At 43.0% G+C, this 18,509-nt stretch overlaps 1 protein-coding gene across 9 annotated transcripts in view; it reads right to left on the bottom strand.

Annotated features, from left to right (window-relative positions):
• EHBP1 (EH domain binding protein 1) overlaps positions 1-18,509 on the bottom strand; it is a 367,326-nt gene that overhangs the window by 49,799 nt on the left and 299,018 nt on the right. For all 9 annotated transcript variants that reach the window (XM_084823020.1, XM_084823077.1, XM_084823002.1 and 6 more), the window contains 3 exons: positions 4,057-4,184; positions 1,361-1,499; positions 1,091-1,197 (listed from right to left, as the gene is read on the bottom strand). In XM_084823020.1, coding sequence (XP_084679146.1) covers positions 1,091-1,197; positions 1,361-1,499; positions 4,057-4,184 — 374 coding nt within the window. The remainder of the gene's footprint in view (positions 1-1,090; positions 1,198-1,360; positions 1,500-4,056; positions 4,185-18,509) is intronic.

The raw sequence follows: 18,509 nt of genomic DNA, 5'->3' as shown, positions 1-18,509 counted from the left end.
GGAGGAATGATAATGAAAGGTAACTGCCTAACATCCTCTGCAGTTAATTGAAAAAAATACAAAACTCTGCCAGTGCATGTTCTCAGGACTCTACAGAATATTATTAGATTAAAAAGAATGCTGCGTCAGGATGAAACTTCCCAAAAGTTCATATATACAATATGCACATATATTATGAACTTGCTGAGCAAGACTTCTTTAGCATTATTAAAGCACAACTGGTCTTAAATAATAATAATAAAAAATAATCAGCTGGCAAATGCTAAGACATGTGGTCATTTAGTGTAAGAATTAGGGAATAAGAATCAGGGCATTCTCTAGATGGTACTGAGTTCCTCAGCAAAAATAAGTACATGTTTAGACAAATGGTAAATGGTAACAAACAATCATTATGACAAATTATGTGGTGCCTCCAGACAAAATAAAAACAACCCCCACCCCCAGAAACAAAACATATTCAGATCAAACTTGTTCTTCCTGCTTCTGTCCCACAGCTGTCCATCAAAAGCAGCTTTCTCCCTGCGGTCTATCAAATATTTCCTTCACAAATCAATTTTACACATGATCAGCCCATACCCCTACTGAGCTGAACCTCCCCGTTAATTAAGTGAAGAAATTACCATATATATTATATTAATGCAAACATCATTCAGCTAGTAATTCACGGCTGATCTGGATAATGGAAAGGTTGAACACCCATTAACCCAAGCCAACAAAATGGGTTGGCTGAGAAATTCTAGCAGGTCTCATGTGACTTTTTCCTCTAACTGCAGCTCTGCGGTATCTGCTATTGTAATAATTAAAATCCTCCTGGCAGATCAATACTGGAATCTCTTTATGGGAAGTGGCTTGATGGAAATGTCTCAAGGAAGCTGGAGCTGTGGAACTCTAAAAAATTCATTTTTTTATCTGACAATTATCACCACGCTGCAGACTAATTCAACAGCACACCCCTCTCACTCTGCTTTGAATGCACTGGAGATTGACATCTAAGAAAACCTAACATCTCATTTTAACAAATAAAGGCACTATTTCCACATACAGTTGAGAATTATCAGCAATCATGAAACCAGACAAAAAATTAATATACATTAAGCACTTCATCTTCTGATGGCTTCCTCTGAGTCTCAGTTATCGCTGCCTTCTCCTCATTTCCTCTCTTTGTATCTTCCTGTATTGATCTCTGCCTTTTCATCTCTTGAAAAAAGAGAGAGAGGAAAGACATGTAAAATTATTATAATACTTGATATTTGTGTATTGAAATGTGGACTTACATTATCTGGTTTTTAATATATTTATTGTTAAATATTGTTAAATCATAAGGTGGGGAGGGTAAGCTTTTGAGCACATTTTTGCCTACCTGGTCTGTTTTCAACATATTGACTGAATGACTGAAGCTGAGTTTTTCTGACTGTGGAGTCCTTGCTGAACACAACAGGATTTCGAAAACGTTCTGTTGCTTTTTGTAATCGCTCAGCACGATGTTCTTCTGTCTCATTCTGTCAGAAAACAAAACCGTACATCAAATTCTTTTGTTTACAAATATGACGTTACAAATGGGAAATATATATTTCAGGATGACAAAAGGGCAAAACTCTGACTACTGCTTGCATCAGATAAACATGATACCAGGAACCAGAAATGGGTTGAGACTTAAGAAGATTTTTTGGAAAAGTAAGCTCCTTTGGCAACTTCAGCCAGGGTTCTGCTGCTGGACACTGAGATCTGTTAACTGCATCCAATGCTTCTTTGGGCAAAGCACGGTTTAAAGGAAGATTACTCTTCTCCAGCTTGGATTAACTGAGCAAAATGTATAAATTAGGACTATGCAGCAGTGTGTATACTCCTTAGCATCATCTATCATTTTAACTAGCACTGTGGCTCTAGTCTTTTTGCACACACTGTTTGCCCCAATAAAGAATTCTGTCATTCTGAATGGACCTGCAGACTTTTGACAAGAAGACCCTGTTTCTAATTTTATACCCACTGAAATAAACCACTAAGGCTGGATGAAGAATAAAAAGTAAGATTAGAATACTACTCCAAATAACTGCATTTCACCACCTATAACTTTCTAAATCCAGATCTGTAAACCCTTTACAGCTAAGGAAACTACAATTACTGTTTTCCAGAGCATCCTATGTTAATATTGGTAACAAATTCAAATGGATCTATCAACATGAAATATCCCAGAAGACTAAACCACCGCAGTGTGTGGAAATTGCAGATACCGAGGTGCTGTGTACCAAACAAATATTTCATTTTATACCTAATCTATTATTATTTTTATTAAGTGTTTTGAAAGTAAATAGGGAAAGGCTAAGATGCATGACTAATAGCTAAGCCTGCTGAATGCTGAAACTGGTTATCAAAAGCTACCAAGACTTTGCCCTTCCTCTGCATTGAGACAATTGGTAATGAGGGAGTTCTCCAATGGCCTATTCTCTAGCCTCAAGGAGGCCTGGGATACAGAATCCTCCAGGGAAGGTAACAGTTTATCCTTTTCCACAAACACAGAATGCCTCATTTATAAATGTGTAAACTGCATTTTATTAAAAACACAAATCCAACTCAATGCGCAAAGCTCTATGAGAACAGATGGACACCACATATTTTTTCTTACAAAATTAAAAAAGCGTTTAGACCTTGCTACTCATTTTGTTGCAGTAACTTAAAGAAGCACCCCCAATTAATTCAAAAGTGTGTATTTAGAGTAAGTACCATTTTTGTCACCTTAACTGAATCAAATTCATCTTATAGAGGGGGTTGGTGTGCTATTTATTGAGTTAACTGTTATTTCTTTAAAGCATCACTCATGCTAGAATTGTTTTTTCAACCATCAAGTTGCTATGATTTTGCTTTTCTAAGAAAAGGATCCCTTCTAGCTGTTCATACAATAGCCATCTGACAGTCGAAATGCAGGTCTTTACCAAAATAAACAAACATGGCTAATTTTTTTAGGCCTGGCAACATGTTAAAATATCAGTGCGATTAGCCAGTAAATCCCATTTTAAGAAGCCTTTTTATGACTAGGGACTTCTGCCACTTTACAAATGTATTCCTCTAAGCCCACTAATTCAGTTAGCCTTTTCAATCCATTGTATTATTCTGAGGCCAGCTTCATTTTGCATTAAATCCACTGCAGAAAGCTAAATTGAACGCAAAAAATCAGACTTGATCCAAGCTTCCCTTTGTTCAAAGACAGAGACTGAAAGTCCTCTGCTGCTGCCACACACTTTCATCACCAATTTATCAGAACCGACAGTGTAAGGAAAAAAGCAATGAAAGTCATTGTTTTGGGACTTCAAAGCATCTCTGTATCTGGGGAAGGAAATCCTTTCAGTCAGCAGTGTATACACCCAGTCTGCAGGTGGGTGAAAAGTTATACATAAGTGGAATTACCCCGCTAACCATCAAGATCTTTTCACTTAATAGTAATAGCCTAATGAAGACAATAAGCTGATAGGATGCATGAACACATATAGCAACATCTATATGTATATAGATAGAGACCAAGCACGGGAAAACAAGAATCCTACCTTCTTTGAACCCCACCCCACAATATGGCAAAAAATTTCCACTGCCAAGCAAATATGAGGCACAAATGTACTTCCTCTAATCCCCACCTCAAAATCATTCAGAAATAAGTTTGGGCTTATGCAGTAGTTTGATTTTAAGAAAGCAAGACCGACACAGCAATTGTTCAAAGAAGCTTGAAAGAAGGCCCTGCCCACATGTATGTAAATGAGGGAGTTGGCTTCAGTGGGGTAGGATGTGATTTACTTCCTGTACCTTAATAATCCTGTAATTTGGGAAACTAGTTGAAATAAAGAATGTCAAAATAGTTCATAGCACAGTGGACAAGGTAGGACCAAGCACAAACTGTAAGAGAAGTCTTATTTGTTAATACAAAAGGCAAATGTTACTGCATATCTCCTTATTTAGTTACACAGACAGTCCAGAACATTTGACTGGGAAAGAACTGTTTTCTTCACCATGAAGTACAAATCAGAGCCAAAAGGCTCAGGTACTGAGACAAAAGCAACAAAAACTTACCTTAAACTCTTGCTCTGTGCTATCAGTAACTGCCTTATGAGCAGCACTGGAAAGTGAATTTGCCACCTGTGGCTGAGCTTCTAGGAGCTTCTTCAGCTTCAAATCCACCAACTTGCTGTTCTGTTCAGCTAAATATGCAAATACAGCGAGAGAGAGAGAGAGAGAGAGAGAGAGAGAGAGAGATGCATTTAGATGCAGAGTCACTATAACAATGTATCAGTTTAAGAGATTACATTTGTATTGCTCTACTTGTAATCTTTAAATTGCAACTGACATGGAGATTGAATACAGAACATAAGACACTGAACTAAACTAAACTATTTACACTATGGCAATAATTATTTGTCTAGTTCTCTGGGGGAACACCCCCCCCATCTCCTATATATTTTAAAAAAGCTGACTGTTGATGCCTCTCCTCCCCATTCTCTCCCTACTCAGTTCCTTTAGCTATATAATTTACATAGTATATTTGAATAGCACATCCCTAACATATTATTGGTACTAAATAAATGCATTTACTTAGATGTAAGTCATACTGATTTCCATAGAACTTCTTTACAAATAAATTTATTTAGGACTGAAGTAATGACAAGAAATCATCGGGATAACAGGCAAGCATGGCCTTGGTGTACAAAATGAAGCAGGACAAAGGCTAATAGAGTTCTGTCAAGAGAACATGCTGATAATAGCAAACACTCTTTTCCAACAGCACAAGAGGCGACTCTACACATGGACGTCACCAGATGGTCAATATCGAAATCAGATGGATTATGTCCTTTGCAGCCAAAGATGGAGAAGCTCCATACAGTCAGTAAAAACAAGACCTGGAGCTGACTGTGGCTCAGATCATGAGCTGCTTCTTGCAAAATTTCGGCTGAAATTGAAGAACGTAGGGAAAATCACTAAACCATTCAGGTATGACCTAAATCATATCCCTTATGAATATACAGTAGAGGTGAGGAATAGATTTCAGGGATTAGAACTGATAGACAGAGTTCCTGAGGAACTATGGACGGAGGTCCGTAACATTGTTCAGGAGGCAGCAACGAAATCCATCCCAAAGAAAAAGAAATGCAAGAAAGCCAAGTGGCTGTCTGATGAGGCTTGACAAGTAGCTGAGGAAAGAAGGGAAGCGAAAAGCAAGGGAGAAAGGGGAAGATATATCCAACTGAATGCAGAGTTCCAGAGAATAGCAAGGAGAGACAAGAAGGCCTTCTTAAATGAACAATGCAAAGAAATCGAGGAAAACAACAGAATGGGAAAGACTAGAGATCTCTTCAAGAAAATCGGAGATCTGAAGGGAATGTTTTGTGCAAAGATGGGCATGATAAAGGACAAAGAAGGCAGGGACAGAAGCAGATGAGATTGAGAAGAGGTGGAAAGAATACACAGAAGAACAACACAGGAAAGATTTTAATGTCTCTGATAGCCATGATAGTGCGGTCACTGAACTTGAGCCGGACATCCTAGAGAGTGAAGTGGGCCTTGGGAAGCATTACTAACAACAAAGCTAGCGGAGATGACAGTATTCCAGCTGAGCTATTTAAGATCCTGAAAGATGATGCTGGTGCTGCACTCAATATGCCAACAAATTTGGAACGCTCAACAGTGGCCACAAGACTGGAAAAGGTCAATTTACATTCCAATTCCAAAGAAGGGCAATGCCAAAGAGTGTTCAAACTACCGCACAATTGCGCTCATTTCACATGCCAGCAAGGTGATGCCCAAAATCCTACAAGCTAGGCTTCAGCAGCATCTGAACCGAGAACTACCGGAAGTACAAGCGGGGTTTTGAAGAGGCAGAGGAACTAGAGATCAAATCGCCAACTTTCGCTGGATCATGGAGAAAGCAAGAGAATTCCAGAAAAGCGTCTATTTCTGCTTCATTGACTATGCTAAAGCCTTTGATTGTGTGGATCACAACAAACTGTGGCAAATTCTTAAAGAGATGGGAGGACCAGACCACCTTACCTGTCTCCTGAGAAACCTCTACAAGGGTCAAGAAGCAACAGTGAGAACCAGACATGGAACAACCGATTGGTTCCAAATTGGGAAAGGAGTATGACAAGGCTGCATATTGTCACCCTGCTTATTTAACTTATATGCAGAGTACATCATGAGAAACGCCGGGTTGGATGAATCACAGGTCGGAATGCAGATTGCTGGGAGAATTATCAACAACCTCAGATATGCAGATGATACCACCCTAATGGCAGAAAGTGAAGAGGATCTAAAGAGCCTCTTGTTGAGAGTGAAAGTGGAGAGTGCAAAAGCTGGTTTGAAACTCAACATTAAAAAAAACTAAGATCATGGCATCTGGCCCCATCACTTCCTGGCATATAGAAAGGGAAGAAATGGAAGCAGTGACAGATTTTATTTTCTTGGGCTCCAAGATCACCGCAGACGGTGACTGTAGCCATGAAATTTCCTCCTTGGGAGGAAAGCTATGGCAAACCTAGACAGCACAGTAAGAAGCAGAGACATCACCTTGCCGACAAAGGTCCATCTAATCAAAGCTATGGTTTTCCCAGTAGTAATGTATGGCTGTGAGAGCTGGACTATAAGGAAGGCTGAGTGCCGAAGAATTGATGCCTTCGAACTGTGGACTGCAAGGAGGTCAAATCAATCAATCCAAAAGGAAATCAACCCTGATTGCTCATTGGAAGGACAGATACTGAAGCTGAAGCTCAAATATTTTGGCCATGAAATGCGAAGAGAAAAGTCACTGGAAAAGACCCTGATGCTGGGAAAGATTGAAGGCAAAAGGAGAAGGGGCGGCAGAGGATGAGATGGCTAGATAGCATCACCAATGCAATGAATATGAACTTGAGCACACTCCGGGAGAGAGGGGAGGACAGGAAGGCCTGGCGTGCTATGGCCCATGGGGTCATGAAGAGTCGGACACTACTTAATGACCGAACAACAACAAATGCATGACTTGCATAAATATGGTTGGATGTTAAGTTAATTTATTTGATCTGTACCCTGCCTTTCTACCAAGAATATGGCACTCAAGGTAGCACTCAAGTTGTTTGTGCAATATCCACCTTCATATATAAAGACAGCCTTGCACTTCAATCCTAAATATATTTACTTGGAATTAGCTCCTACGCACTTCAGAAGAACAGTCCCAAGCAACTATGCTTAGGATCACACCCTTCATAAATCGGCAAATGGCTTATTAGAATCTATGTAAAAATCTAATTAGGGTAATTTCATACGTACACCTTCATTCTCTGAATGTGTGTATTGCATTATGCACGTGTGTGCATTTCTGTGGGGAGCTTTTAATACTGCTCGGGTCACTTAAACCTTACATTTTTAGGAGGTGGTTTTAATGTTGTTATAGTGGGCTTTATGAGATGTGTCTTGGAGAGGGGGGAAATGAGAGCAGTTTGGGAGCAAATATTCAAGTTTTATTCAGGGGAAGATATTTGAATTTATTTATTAGATTTCTATACCGCCCAACTGGCCAGTGTATCTGGGTGGTTTACAGTCATAAAACCAAAATAACAACAATATGGTGGGGGATCCCAACCTGTCCTCACAGGGAAAGGAGGGTAAGCCAGTGTTTGTCCTTCCCTCCTTTCAGGTTATCTACTGAAAGAAGCCATAGTGTCAATGAACGTAGGCCTCCTTGCCTAAGGTCCTGCTCTTTAATGCCAGGTCAGCTGTTGGGAAAACATCACTCATCCAGGATTTAATTCTGGATGGAGATGCTGACCTGGCATGTATTACAGTCACCTGGCTGAAGGAAGAGTGGGGAGTGTGCCTCAACCCCCGGCTCTGTCCACCAGTTATTCCACGATAGAGCAGGCTAGGGCAGGGGATAAGGAGGTAGAGTGACAACCATCTATAGGAATTCTATCTTGCTAATCAGATGTTCCATCCAGCAGTCTGCTAATTTTGAATGCATGCTGCTGTGGTTGGTTGGCCAGGACAGTCTAGGGGTTCTGTTGGTGTACTGCTGCTCAATAGTATCCCTTCCTGAGCTAGCCAGGGCTATCTCAGGGCTGGTGCTGGATCTTCCCAGGCTTCTCGTTCTGGAGGATCTCAATGTTCATGCTGAGGTTGCTCAGTCAGGAGTAGCTCACGATTTCATGACCACCATGGCAGCCATGGACCTGTCTCAACCAATATCTGGCCCTACACATGCAGCAGGGCACACTCTTGATCTGGCATTCTGTTCTGGTGGAGTTACATGTGACTTCATTGTCATGGACAAATCTCTATCTAGTCGGTTTTGGACTGGCTGCCAATATGGATCTCATGGGTGGAGGACTGGGTGAGAATGGTCCATCCCAGGTGCTGGCCAATCCAAATGGTATCCCGAATGCATATTCCTGCCTAATGTATTGGTGGTATGGTCGAAGCCCTGGCTGATCTGAGGAACGGCTATTGACACTATCTGTCAGGATGGACACTGAGCCCATAGAATCCCAGAGTAGTTCTGATTCTGAGGAAGAGGAGCCGCTCCTGGGAGAGGAGCGCGCTCATCTTTCCCAGGGCCAACAGCTGACAGAGATTCCTCCCACCGGCATTCCTAGCTTAGATAGCAATCCTGGGAGTGACAGAGCGCGGGAAGCAGACTTGCTGGATGCGCAACGCCGACGCAGGGAGCGGCGCCAAATGTAGGGCGTGGAAAGGAGGCGTAGTGTCCGGTTGGTGCGCAAATAACGGTTGCGCCCAGAGGATCCAAGGGAAAAGGGGAGGGACTCTCCCTAGCCCATAAGTTCAGGGTCTGCCAGTGATTCCCTTTCAAACGGGGACCAACTGTTCCAACTTAGGGCATAGGTACTCTGCTGCTCATATCTAGTTGCTAACAGTAGAGTTGTTAAGTTGTAAAAGAGGAATAAAGCTTTGAAAAGAATCCCTTTGTCTGTGTCTGGACTTGGCTACTGGATTAGACTGAGAGAGGCCTCCAAGGAGCCCTTGACACTATCACTCCTAAGCGCCTTCTCCCTTTTGACACAGTCAGGTTTGCCAGGGAATTGAGAGCCATGAAACAGGAGGGGTGCTGGCTAGAGCACCATTAGAGAAGGAATGAATCTGACCAAACACAGGTGAAAGTCAATTTAAAGACCTATACCACGGCAGTGAGGGCAGTGAAGAAAGCTCACACTTCTGCCACCATTGCATCTGCACAGCAGTGCTTTTCTGCATTGTACGAGGCCTCCTTTGCCAGGATGCTGGAGAGGAACAGCCAGAGCAGTCGGTGGCTCGTTGTGAACAATCGGCTTTGCTCTTTATAGATAAAGTTCCTCCGATTCACCTTGACTTGAACTCCAATACTGGGGCAGGTCAGCATGATGTAACCTCAACTACCCTTTGTCCAGTTGTTTTGGATTATTTTCAGCATGTGAATCTTGAGGATGTGGACAGGGTATCTGGAGCAGGGAGGGCCACCACCTGTGTATTCAACCCTTGCCCTTCTTGGCTGATTAAACTAGCCAAGGTGGGACTGATGCCTTGGCTAAGGGAAGTGATTAATGCCTGTGGGAGGGAGTTGTTCTCTCTTGCTTAAAAGAGCCAGCAATAAGACCTTTATTAAAGAAAGCTGCCCTTTATCTAGGAGATCTGTCTAACTATAGACCATTCTCCAATGTACCATTCTTGGCTAAGGTGATCAGGAAGGTGATGGAGTTGCAACTCCGGCTGCATCTGGATGAAACTGGTTATCTAGACCCATTTCAATGGAGCTTTTGGCTGGCATATGGGACTGCTTTGGTGGATGACCTACAACAGGAACTGGATGGAGCGAGTGCAACCCTATAAGTTCTCCTGTACCTCTTGGTAGCTCTTGACATGGTATCATCGACCATGATATCCTTCTGGACCACCTGGTTGGGCTGAGCCTTAGGGCTGCTGTTTTGCAGTGATTCTGGTCCTTTCTGTTGGGCCTTGCCCAGAAGGAGATCTGGCGAGATTACTGTTCAACTCCAAAGCCACTGGTATCCCAAGAGTTCTATCTTGTCCCCCATGTTATTTAATATTTACATGAAACTTCTGGGAGAGATCATTCAGAGCTTTGGAGTAAGGTGCCACCAATTTACTGATGACATTCGACTATTTTGGTCTTTATCACTTAACACCAAGAGAAGCAGTCAACCCTTGAACATTTCCTAGGTTTGATAAATGGACTGGATGACGGTGAATAAGCTGACGTTAAACACAGAATTATGAGGGTGAATAAGCTGGTGTTAAATGCAGAAAAGATGGAGGTGTTGTTTGTTAGTAGAAAGCCTGAGCTGGAAACTGGGATTCAACTGGTGCTGGAAGGAGTTGTGCTCCCCGTGAAGGATAGGTCCATAGCTTGGGAGTGCTCCTTGATTCTACAGTGTCCCTGGAGCTTCAGGTGGTGGTGATGGCAGAGAGTGAATTTGCACAATTATACTTGTTACCCTTCCTGAATTGGTCTGATATGGCACAGTTATCCATGCCTTGGCTACATCACAATTAGACTATTGAAATGCACTCTACTTGGGGCTACCCCTGAAGAGTGTCTGGAAGCTTTAATTGGTGCAAAATGTGGCAACTAAGCTGCTAACTGGTGTACAGTATTGGGATCATATTACACCTGTCATGAAAGACCTGCACGGGTTGCCAGTTGCTTTCCGGACACAATTCAAGGTGTTGGTTTCATGCTTTAAAGCCCTAAATAGCTTAGGACCTCAGCATCTAAGGGACTGCCTGTCTCACTATGGACCTGCCAGGTATTAAGATCAGCAGGAGAGGGCCTTTTAGGGGCACCATTACCTGCAGAGGCTCATTTATCAAGCACACGTGAACGGGCTTTCTCCTGTGTTGCTCCCAAACTATGGAATGTGCTCCCCCAAGACTATGATTTGCCCCATTCTCTTGACCTTTAGAAAGGGTGTGAAGATGCATCTTTTCAATTTAGCCCTTACACTGAAGTGGTAATGTAGTGATAATGTTTTTAATTTTCTTGTTTTAAATTCTAGTACGCCGTCTTGATAGCATTTTAGCAGATAAGGTGGCATAGAAATGTTAATGATCGATCAATCAATCAATCAATCAATCAATGATTAGCAACATTACATAATTCCTTTATGCCTGAAACAGTTCAAACACCACAGGACAGAATGTTCTTATTTTGTTTTTTAGTGCTTCAAGAGCCATTGTTGTCTAGTTGGCATCAACTCAAACAGAATTTGTTTCAATCTGTAAAGTTGGTACATTATGCTAAGAGCCCAAGCAAGGTGACACTGACATGGTTTGCACAACACAGTAGCCCACTGAGGATTAATTTACCCTTGAGGAGTTATGGTGTGTGCTGAACAATAGTATGAATATGCAACCCCTGACCTGACTAGGGGTTGTTGTATCATGGGAACCCAGCTGGTGGGTCAAACAACCTTCGCATAACCCATGGTCTGTTCTAGGGTTACGCAAGAGTGATTTAGCCTCAAATAAACCCCACTGGCTGGTTTCGCATGACACAATGATCCCCAGTTGGGGGACTGCATATTCATAATGGTGGCCAGAATATGCCACAGAGGGTAAATTAACCCTGTCCTGTTATGTGAACTTGCCCGCTGAGTGATGAGTGAATCAGCCTTATGTAATAACAGCAATTGAAAAAGATACAGCTAAAGTTGCAGTACCAACGGGACTAATTTTCCAGTCTTGCTTCCTTCATAAAATCAGGAATATATACATTACATCTAGAAGAGCTGGTGTATCTGCCTGAGAAACTATTCATAATACACAGTGAGGTTGGTGGTTCCGATTTCGGTGGGGCTGTGATTCCATTCTGGGTTTCATTCAGAACCAGCCAGAACTCTAAAGGAGCTATCCAAGGTGCCGGACCCAGTTTGCGGATAGGGTTCAGCACCTTGGATAGCTCCTTCGGAAGTCTGGCTGGTTCTGACTAAAATCCAGAATGGAATCACAGCCCCACCAAAATCAGAACCACCAGCCTCTATTGATAATATGACTGCACTATTGACATGCTTGGTGATGCCATACTTGAACTGCACCCCCCCCAAAGATCTTTCACAACTGAAAGACTCACAGTCCACAATCCTGTACCCACTTACCTGGCAGTAAGCCTAATTGAACTCAATAGGAATTACTTCTAAGTGATATGTTTAGGATTGCACTGTTACTTCTCAAATGGTCAACATGTTAAACCAAATATTGTGGTTAAATTCATAACAAGTCAGATCCAAGAGAGTTAATATAGTATAACAGCTAAGACACTGAGCTACAAATCAGGAATTTCCCAGTTCAAATCGTACCTCTGCCATAAATTAATCAGGGAGCTGCAGGCATGCAATTAAACTACTTGTGACAGCACAGCCTTCTTCATATAGGTTATAGACAGGTGAAGACAGGTTGTTTACCTGTAACTGTAGTTCTTCAAGTGGTCATTTGTGCATTCACACATATGGGCTCTGCACCTGCACGGACCCTCAATTCGGGGAAAAACTTCTATAGATAAGGCTTTTTAGGTGGGAACCCTCCCCACTGTCCAATGTGCATGTCCCTAAAGGTTCCCGCCTATTCTTTCTGTTCTTGAGACTCACAAAGCAGCCTCTGAACGAAGAGAAAACCAATTACAGCACCTACTGAAAAACAACACTGACACCCAAGTGGGGATGGCGGGTGGGTTGTGTGAATGCATAGATGTCCACTCGAAGAACTACAGTTACAGGTAAGCAATCTGTCTTTTTTCTTCGTGGTCTTGGTGCATCACACATACGGGCGACTAGCAAGCTGACTTACCGGAGGTGGGTCAGTGTCCTAGGTAAGTATCGAGGAGAGCACTGCACATCCGAATGTTACATCTGCTCTAGATCTCACATCCAATAGATAATGTGGGATAAATGTGGATGGAGTAGACCAAGTTGCTGCTACCCCTCTGTCAAAAGCAGTCAAGGTGGCAACTGCCCTGGCTGAATGTCCACGAATTTGTGTAGACACATCCAACCCAGAGATCTGCTATGCCAGTGTTATAGTGTTAACAACCTATGATGAAAAATGCTGAGAGGAAAGTGGCAATCCCAGCATAACACACCAACAAGTGGGGAGGCTTATGGAACAGCTCTCCTAACATCCAACGTGTGAAAGGCCACTTCCAGAGAAGGAAGGAGGTGATGGGGAAAACCCCGGCAAGATGCTACCTTGATTAAGGTGGACCTCAGACACCACTTTTGGTGTAAATGCTATGTCAGGATGCAAGACTACCTTATCCTTATGAAAAACCAGGTAAGGAGTAACCACATGGAGAGCACACAACTCACTAGCCCTCCTTGGCCCAATGTGATTGCCACTAAGAATGCCACTTTCCACGATAACAGAAGTAAATCTGTCGTTGCCATTGTTTCAGTAGGTTTTGAGGACAAAACTTTTAACACAACCGACAGGCTCCATGTCAGCATGGAAGAACAAACTGGAAGAGCTAAGTTCCGAACACCCCTGAAAAACTTCCCTGAAAAACTTCTTTGCTAACAGGTGTGAAAAAACGGAAAATCCCTCAACAGGAAGGTGAAAAGCAGAAATTGTCGCTAGATAAACACAAAGTGACGATAAATGGTGACCTTTTTCAAACCAGTCGAGTAAAAATAACAAAATTTGATGAATATCACATTTGAGGGGGTCAAAGTTCCTGTCATTTGCAAACACAGAGAAAGACTTCTACTTCCCAGAATAAGATGCATGTGTTGCTGGCTTCCTAGCAGCATCAAACACTCTCTGAAATCCAGCTGGTAGGACCCCCTTATGACCTATCCTATCTTCCATGCAGTCAACTGCAGCATGGCTAGATCTGGGTGATGTACCCATCTGTGGTGCTGGGTAAGGAGCGATGGAATCACTGAGAGCCTGAAATGGCATCTTTGGGACAACCACAGCAATGGGGCAAACCAAGGCTGCCTGGGTCATCATGGGGTGATTAGTATGCAACATGTTTTGTAGGAGGTTATTTTCGCTACTACCCGTGTTATCAGTGGGAACGTAAATGTAAAGCAACTCCCGCATCCGCTGCAGAATGAAAGCATTTCCCATCGAGCCCAGGCTGTAGCCTGCACGACTGCAAAACTTCCTGCACGCAGCATTGTCCTTGGTAGCAAACAGATCTACCGCTGGTGTGCCCCAGCAGTTGAATAGGGAGTCTAGTACCTCCTTGTCCATCTCCCATTCATGAGAGATCAGAGAAAGATGACTCAGGCTGTTAGCTAACACACTGTCTGTTCCTGCCCCATGGACAGCTATTCACCTGATTTGATGCTCCACACACCAGTGTAGCATGTGTAAAGTTAGAGAAAGAAGGGAGGCAGACTTTGTCCCACCTTGTTTGTTTAAATGGGTGACTACTGTGGTGTTGTCTGACGCCACTTGCACCAACCCCCCCATCAGGTCTACTTCGAATGCTCTTAGTGCCTTCTACACAGCCCACAGTTCCAGCAAGTTGATGTGATCTGTCAACTCACTCTAGTTCCATCGACCATGAACCACTAAATCTTTGCAATGGGCTCCCCATCCAGAGAGTGAGGCATCCGTCATTACTACTCTGGGGATGGTTGGAGGAATGGCATACCGTTCTGGAGGTTGTGTGGCAAAGTCCACCAACGAATCGACTGCTTTACCTCTTGTGGCAGTAATAAGGGGGTGCGATGTGCATCCTGTTCCATATCAAAATTCCTTAGGAACCATGCTTGTAACAGTCTCATTTGGAAGTGAGCCTGATATACCACTACAGTGGCTGCCACAATAAGACCCCAAAGGCACTGTACCTGGAAGGCCCGGACCCACCTGCAAGATCGCAATTCAGCTGCTAGAACGACTAGAGTCTGACATCTGTCAATGGGAAGAAAAGTTCTATCTTCTGTGGAAACCAGAACCGCCCCAATAAACCGGAGCCTCTGTACTGGCTTCAATTTTGATTCTCCCAGTTGATGATAAGACCTAAATTCTCCAGAAGAGTACATGTCATCTCCATAGACCTCTGCAGCTGAGCTTGGGTGGGCGCTACCAGTAACCCAGCATCGATATACAGGTAGATTTCTACCCCCTCCACATGGAGGTGGGTGCAGACAACAGCCATGCATTTGGTGAAGATCCTTGGTGCGGTGGCAAGACTAAAGGGTAGAACTTGGAACTGAAATTGCTGCCAGGGAAACCATGCAGAATTTCTTGGGTGTGATGTAAGTATTTAATTCTCTCTAGATACTCCCACTGCTGATAATATCAATCCTGATAGGGGACCAAGTGCTGTCTATCCCAATACCTATCATGGGCACTGCAGAAGTCCCAATCTGACTGACAATCCCATCCTGGTGGCGAATGAGATCAATCCCGGGAGGCAGATATCCACGGGCAGAAGACATAGAAAATAATGAGTCTGCGACAAGTCCTGAACAGACGGTCTCTGCTGAGTAAACGCAGGAGGAGGCGCTGGCAAGGGATCTTGAATCTTGCCTTCTGACGTTGAAGTGACAGGACAGGTGCCCAGCTCCAGTGCCCAAGACGGCTGCGGAGAAACCAGCAGGGCTTGAATCCAAGGAGCGGATGACTGTCGAATCCGATAATCAAAAGATGGATTCAGAGAGGTGTGAGAACCTTCCACAGAAGAGGGCTCCCTCACAACAGGCTAGATACATTTGGTTGATCCCGACCTTCCACAGAAGAGTTCTTAGAGGATTTCCTGTTCTTCTTCTTGGGCTCAGCCCCTCCCATACTGGTCTGCTTAGAACTCTTAGCCTTCTTTGTCAGTTTTTTGGCCAGAGACTGACTGGGTGTTGGTGGCAAGTCAGGCATGCTGGGAGCATCCTGAACAGGGCACTGAGGAGAATCACATCCTATCTGTGGAGTCTTGGAAGTGGGTGTTGCCTCCATCAGTTGAGCTGACGATGATGACGGGGCTGAGGGCTGTTTTGACATAGCAGAATCTTTGTTGTCAACCGCTTCAAATACCTTTCGCCAAAGTACTGCCTTTAGCCTATCTGAATGATTACACCTTGCTTGTTTAGAGAAGGCTTGGAAATTTAGGCATAAGGAGCGGCCATCAGACGGAGGTACCTTACTCCCATATTGCACACATTTCCTAAACGGGGCCCTGAGGGCCATACGCCCTGGCAGGTGATCAGAAGATCGCAGTAAATAAAAGAAACAAAATTCAAACAATGAGAAAAAAATTATGAAAGGACAGAAAAATCAAACAATGAGAGAATAAAATGTCAAATACAACACTCAAACTGATTGAACAAGAAGTTCCCCTACGAGGCTGCTGTTATGGTGGTTGAAAGAGAACTGAGGGTATAGGCGGGAACCCTTAGGGATATGCACAGTGGACAGTGGGGAGGGTCCTGCTAAAATGCCTTAACTATAGACATTTTTTTCTTGAATTGAGGCTCTGCACAGGTGCAGAGCCCTTATGTGTGATGCACAGAGACCACGAAGAAGAAGGCTAGGTTAGTGTGGGCCCAAATAGACAGGATGCTGGAAAATCAGTGATCAGATCTTTTGCTGTTTTTTCAAAAATAGCAGCCACAATGGGTCAGGGGAGGGAGAAATAAGTTCAGGACAGGGACAGCTCCCCTCCTGCTGCTTCCTAATGATCCTGCCTTCCTCAGTGCTCTGGTGGTAATCCAATCCCCCTCCCCCATAGCTGCCAACAAACCTTTTCATAAAAGCTGGAAATCTGATAACAGATCTCCTGATACCTTTAACAACTCCACCCTATGATTATAATACACCAAGCTAAAATGGAAAAATATGAGCCTTATTCTGAAAAACAAACAAAAGTCTGAAAACCCCCAGTGCTCCATGGTGAAAGGCTTCTCTAAAAAGAAGTATTGCTACTCTCATGATAAGTACTGCAATGGGAAATGAAGGTATCTTTAAGAAGTGGAGAAATGGGAGCTATGGTAGTGTAACACTTCTGTCCTGAATTCGCTACGCAGCCTTAGGCAAGCCAAGCTCTGAGCCTCTCCCGCCCTTTCTATACAGGGATAGTAATACTGACATACTGACTTGCAGAGTTGTAAGCATTACTGAGAGAACATATGTGAAACATTTTCAATATTCTAAAGTAATATATATTATTACATTGTCTGAAACAAAAAAAAATGTCTAACTTCTACAAATAAAACAAAGATACGAAAACAATTAAAAGGAAGAGCTTGTGGGCTTGATCACATATTTCCTGAATGTCTGAAGAACCCAAGAAAAACCCCTATAGGGCACTAACTACCAGGCTTTCTTCCAGAAAAAATGTAAGGTGCTGTATTTGGGGCTGCCTTTGAAGATAGTCCTGGAACTCCAACTAGTGCAAAATGCAGCTGCCCAGATATTGGTGAGGGCTGGGTAGTCGGCTCATGTGACATTGATACCGAGTGAGCTGCACTGGCTGCCAGCGTGTTTCTGAGCTCAATTTAAAATGCTTGTTTTAACCATTAAAGCCTTAAATGGTTTGGGCCCAAGTTACTTCCATATCGACATGCCTGTACTTTGAGGTCATCAGCAGAGGCCCTTCTCACTTCCCTACCACCAAGGGTGGTTAGGCTCAGGAATAAAAGGGAGAGGGCCTTCTCAGTAGTGGCCCTGCACCTCTGGGATCAGCTCCCATTGGGGATTCATCAGGTCCCTTCTTTGCAGGTCTTCAGGAAAGCTCTGAAGACTCACCTGTTTTTGCTGGCCTTCCCGTAGTGTCTCAGGCTGCTAGTTTTTAAGGGTAATATTCATTTTTAGTGATTTTGTAATATGTATTTATTGTTTTTTTTAATTGTACCTGTTTGTAAGGTTTTATCTAGCACGCTGCCTTGGAAGGATTCTGCCCTTAAAGGTGGCGTAGAAATAATTTTTTAAAAATAAAAAAAGATTTTAAAAATGCAGTAGAATAAAATACCCAAGCAATCTTCACAGGTATCCAAGAAAGATACTGACTTCCAATGTTACCACCGTCTCTCTTCGCTAAGCTGCATGTGTTAATTACTAAAAGGCTTTTCTTTCAAGGAATTGTTTCCACCATTACGTTCTGAATACAGATGAACCTGATTTCAGACCAAATTACAGTGAATGATGAAACAATGATACTTTCTTTTTAACATGTAGTAAGAATGGTTTCGAAAAAAGTGCAGGAAAAGTCCAGCGTGTCCCTATATTCAGATACTCATATCATATTACATGGCTCAGATGTAGAAATTGCCATTTGTAGGTTTATGATTATGGAAATATCCCTTGCCCAAATGGGGCACCCCCTCAGCTCCAAGGGGTTGAAAACAAGCTGTCATCTCAAGTTCCATATGGGTAGCAGTGTTAGTTCATTGTAGCAAAAGCAAATTTGATAGTCTGTGCCACAAGACTCTTTGTAGTTTTTGTCATCTTCATGGCTCCGTTAAATCATGATCACTTTTCAAACTTATCACAGAAAGCCTTCCCTATCATTGCAACCAGCTGTTACTTAACATACAGTACTGGGCCAGGATCTC

This window comes from Heloderma suspectum, chromosome 1, assembly GCF_057233095.1.
Source record: "Heloderma suspectum isolate Gila_16-S chromosome 1, 16-S_ref, whole genome shotgun sequence".
Lineage (NCBI taxonomy): Eukaryota > Metazoa > Chordata > Lepidosauria > Squamata > Helodermatidae > Heloderma > Heloderma suspectum.
This window is presented reverse-complemented; position numbering and strand designations above follow the sequence as displayed.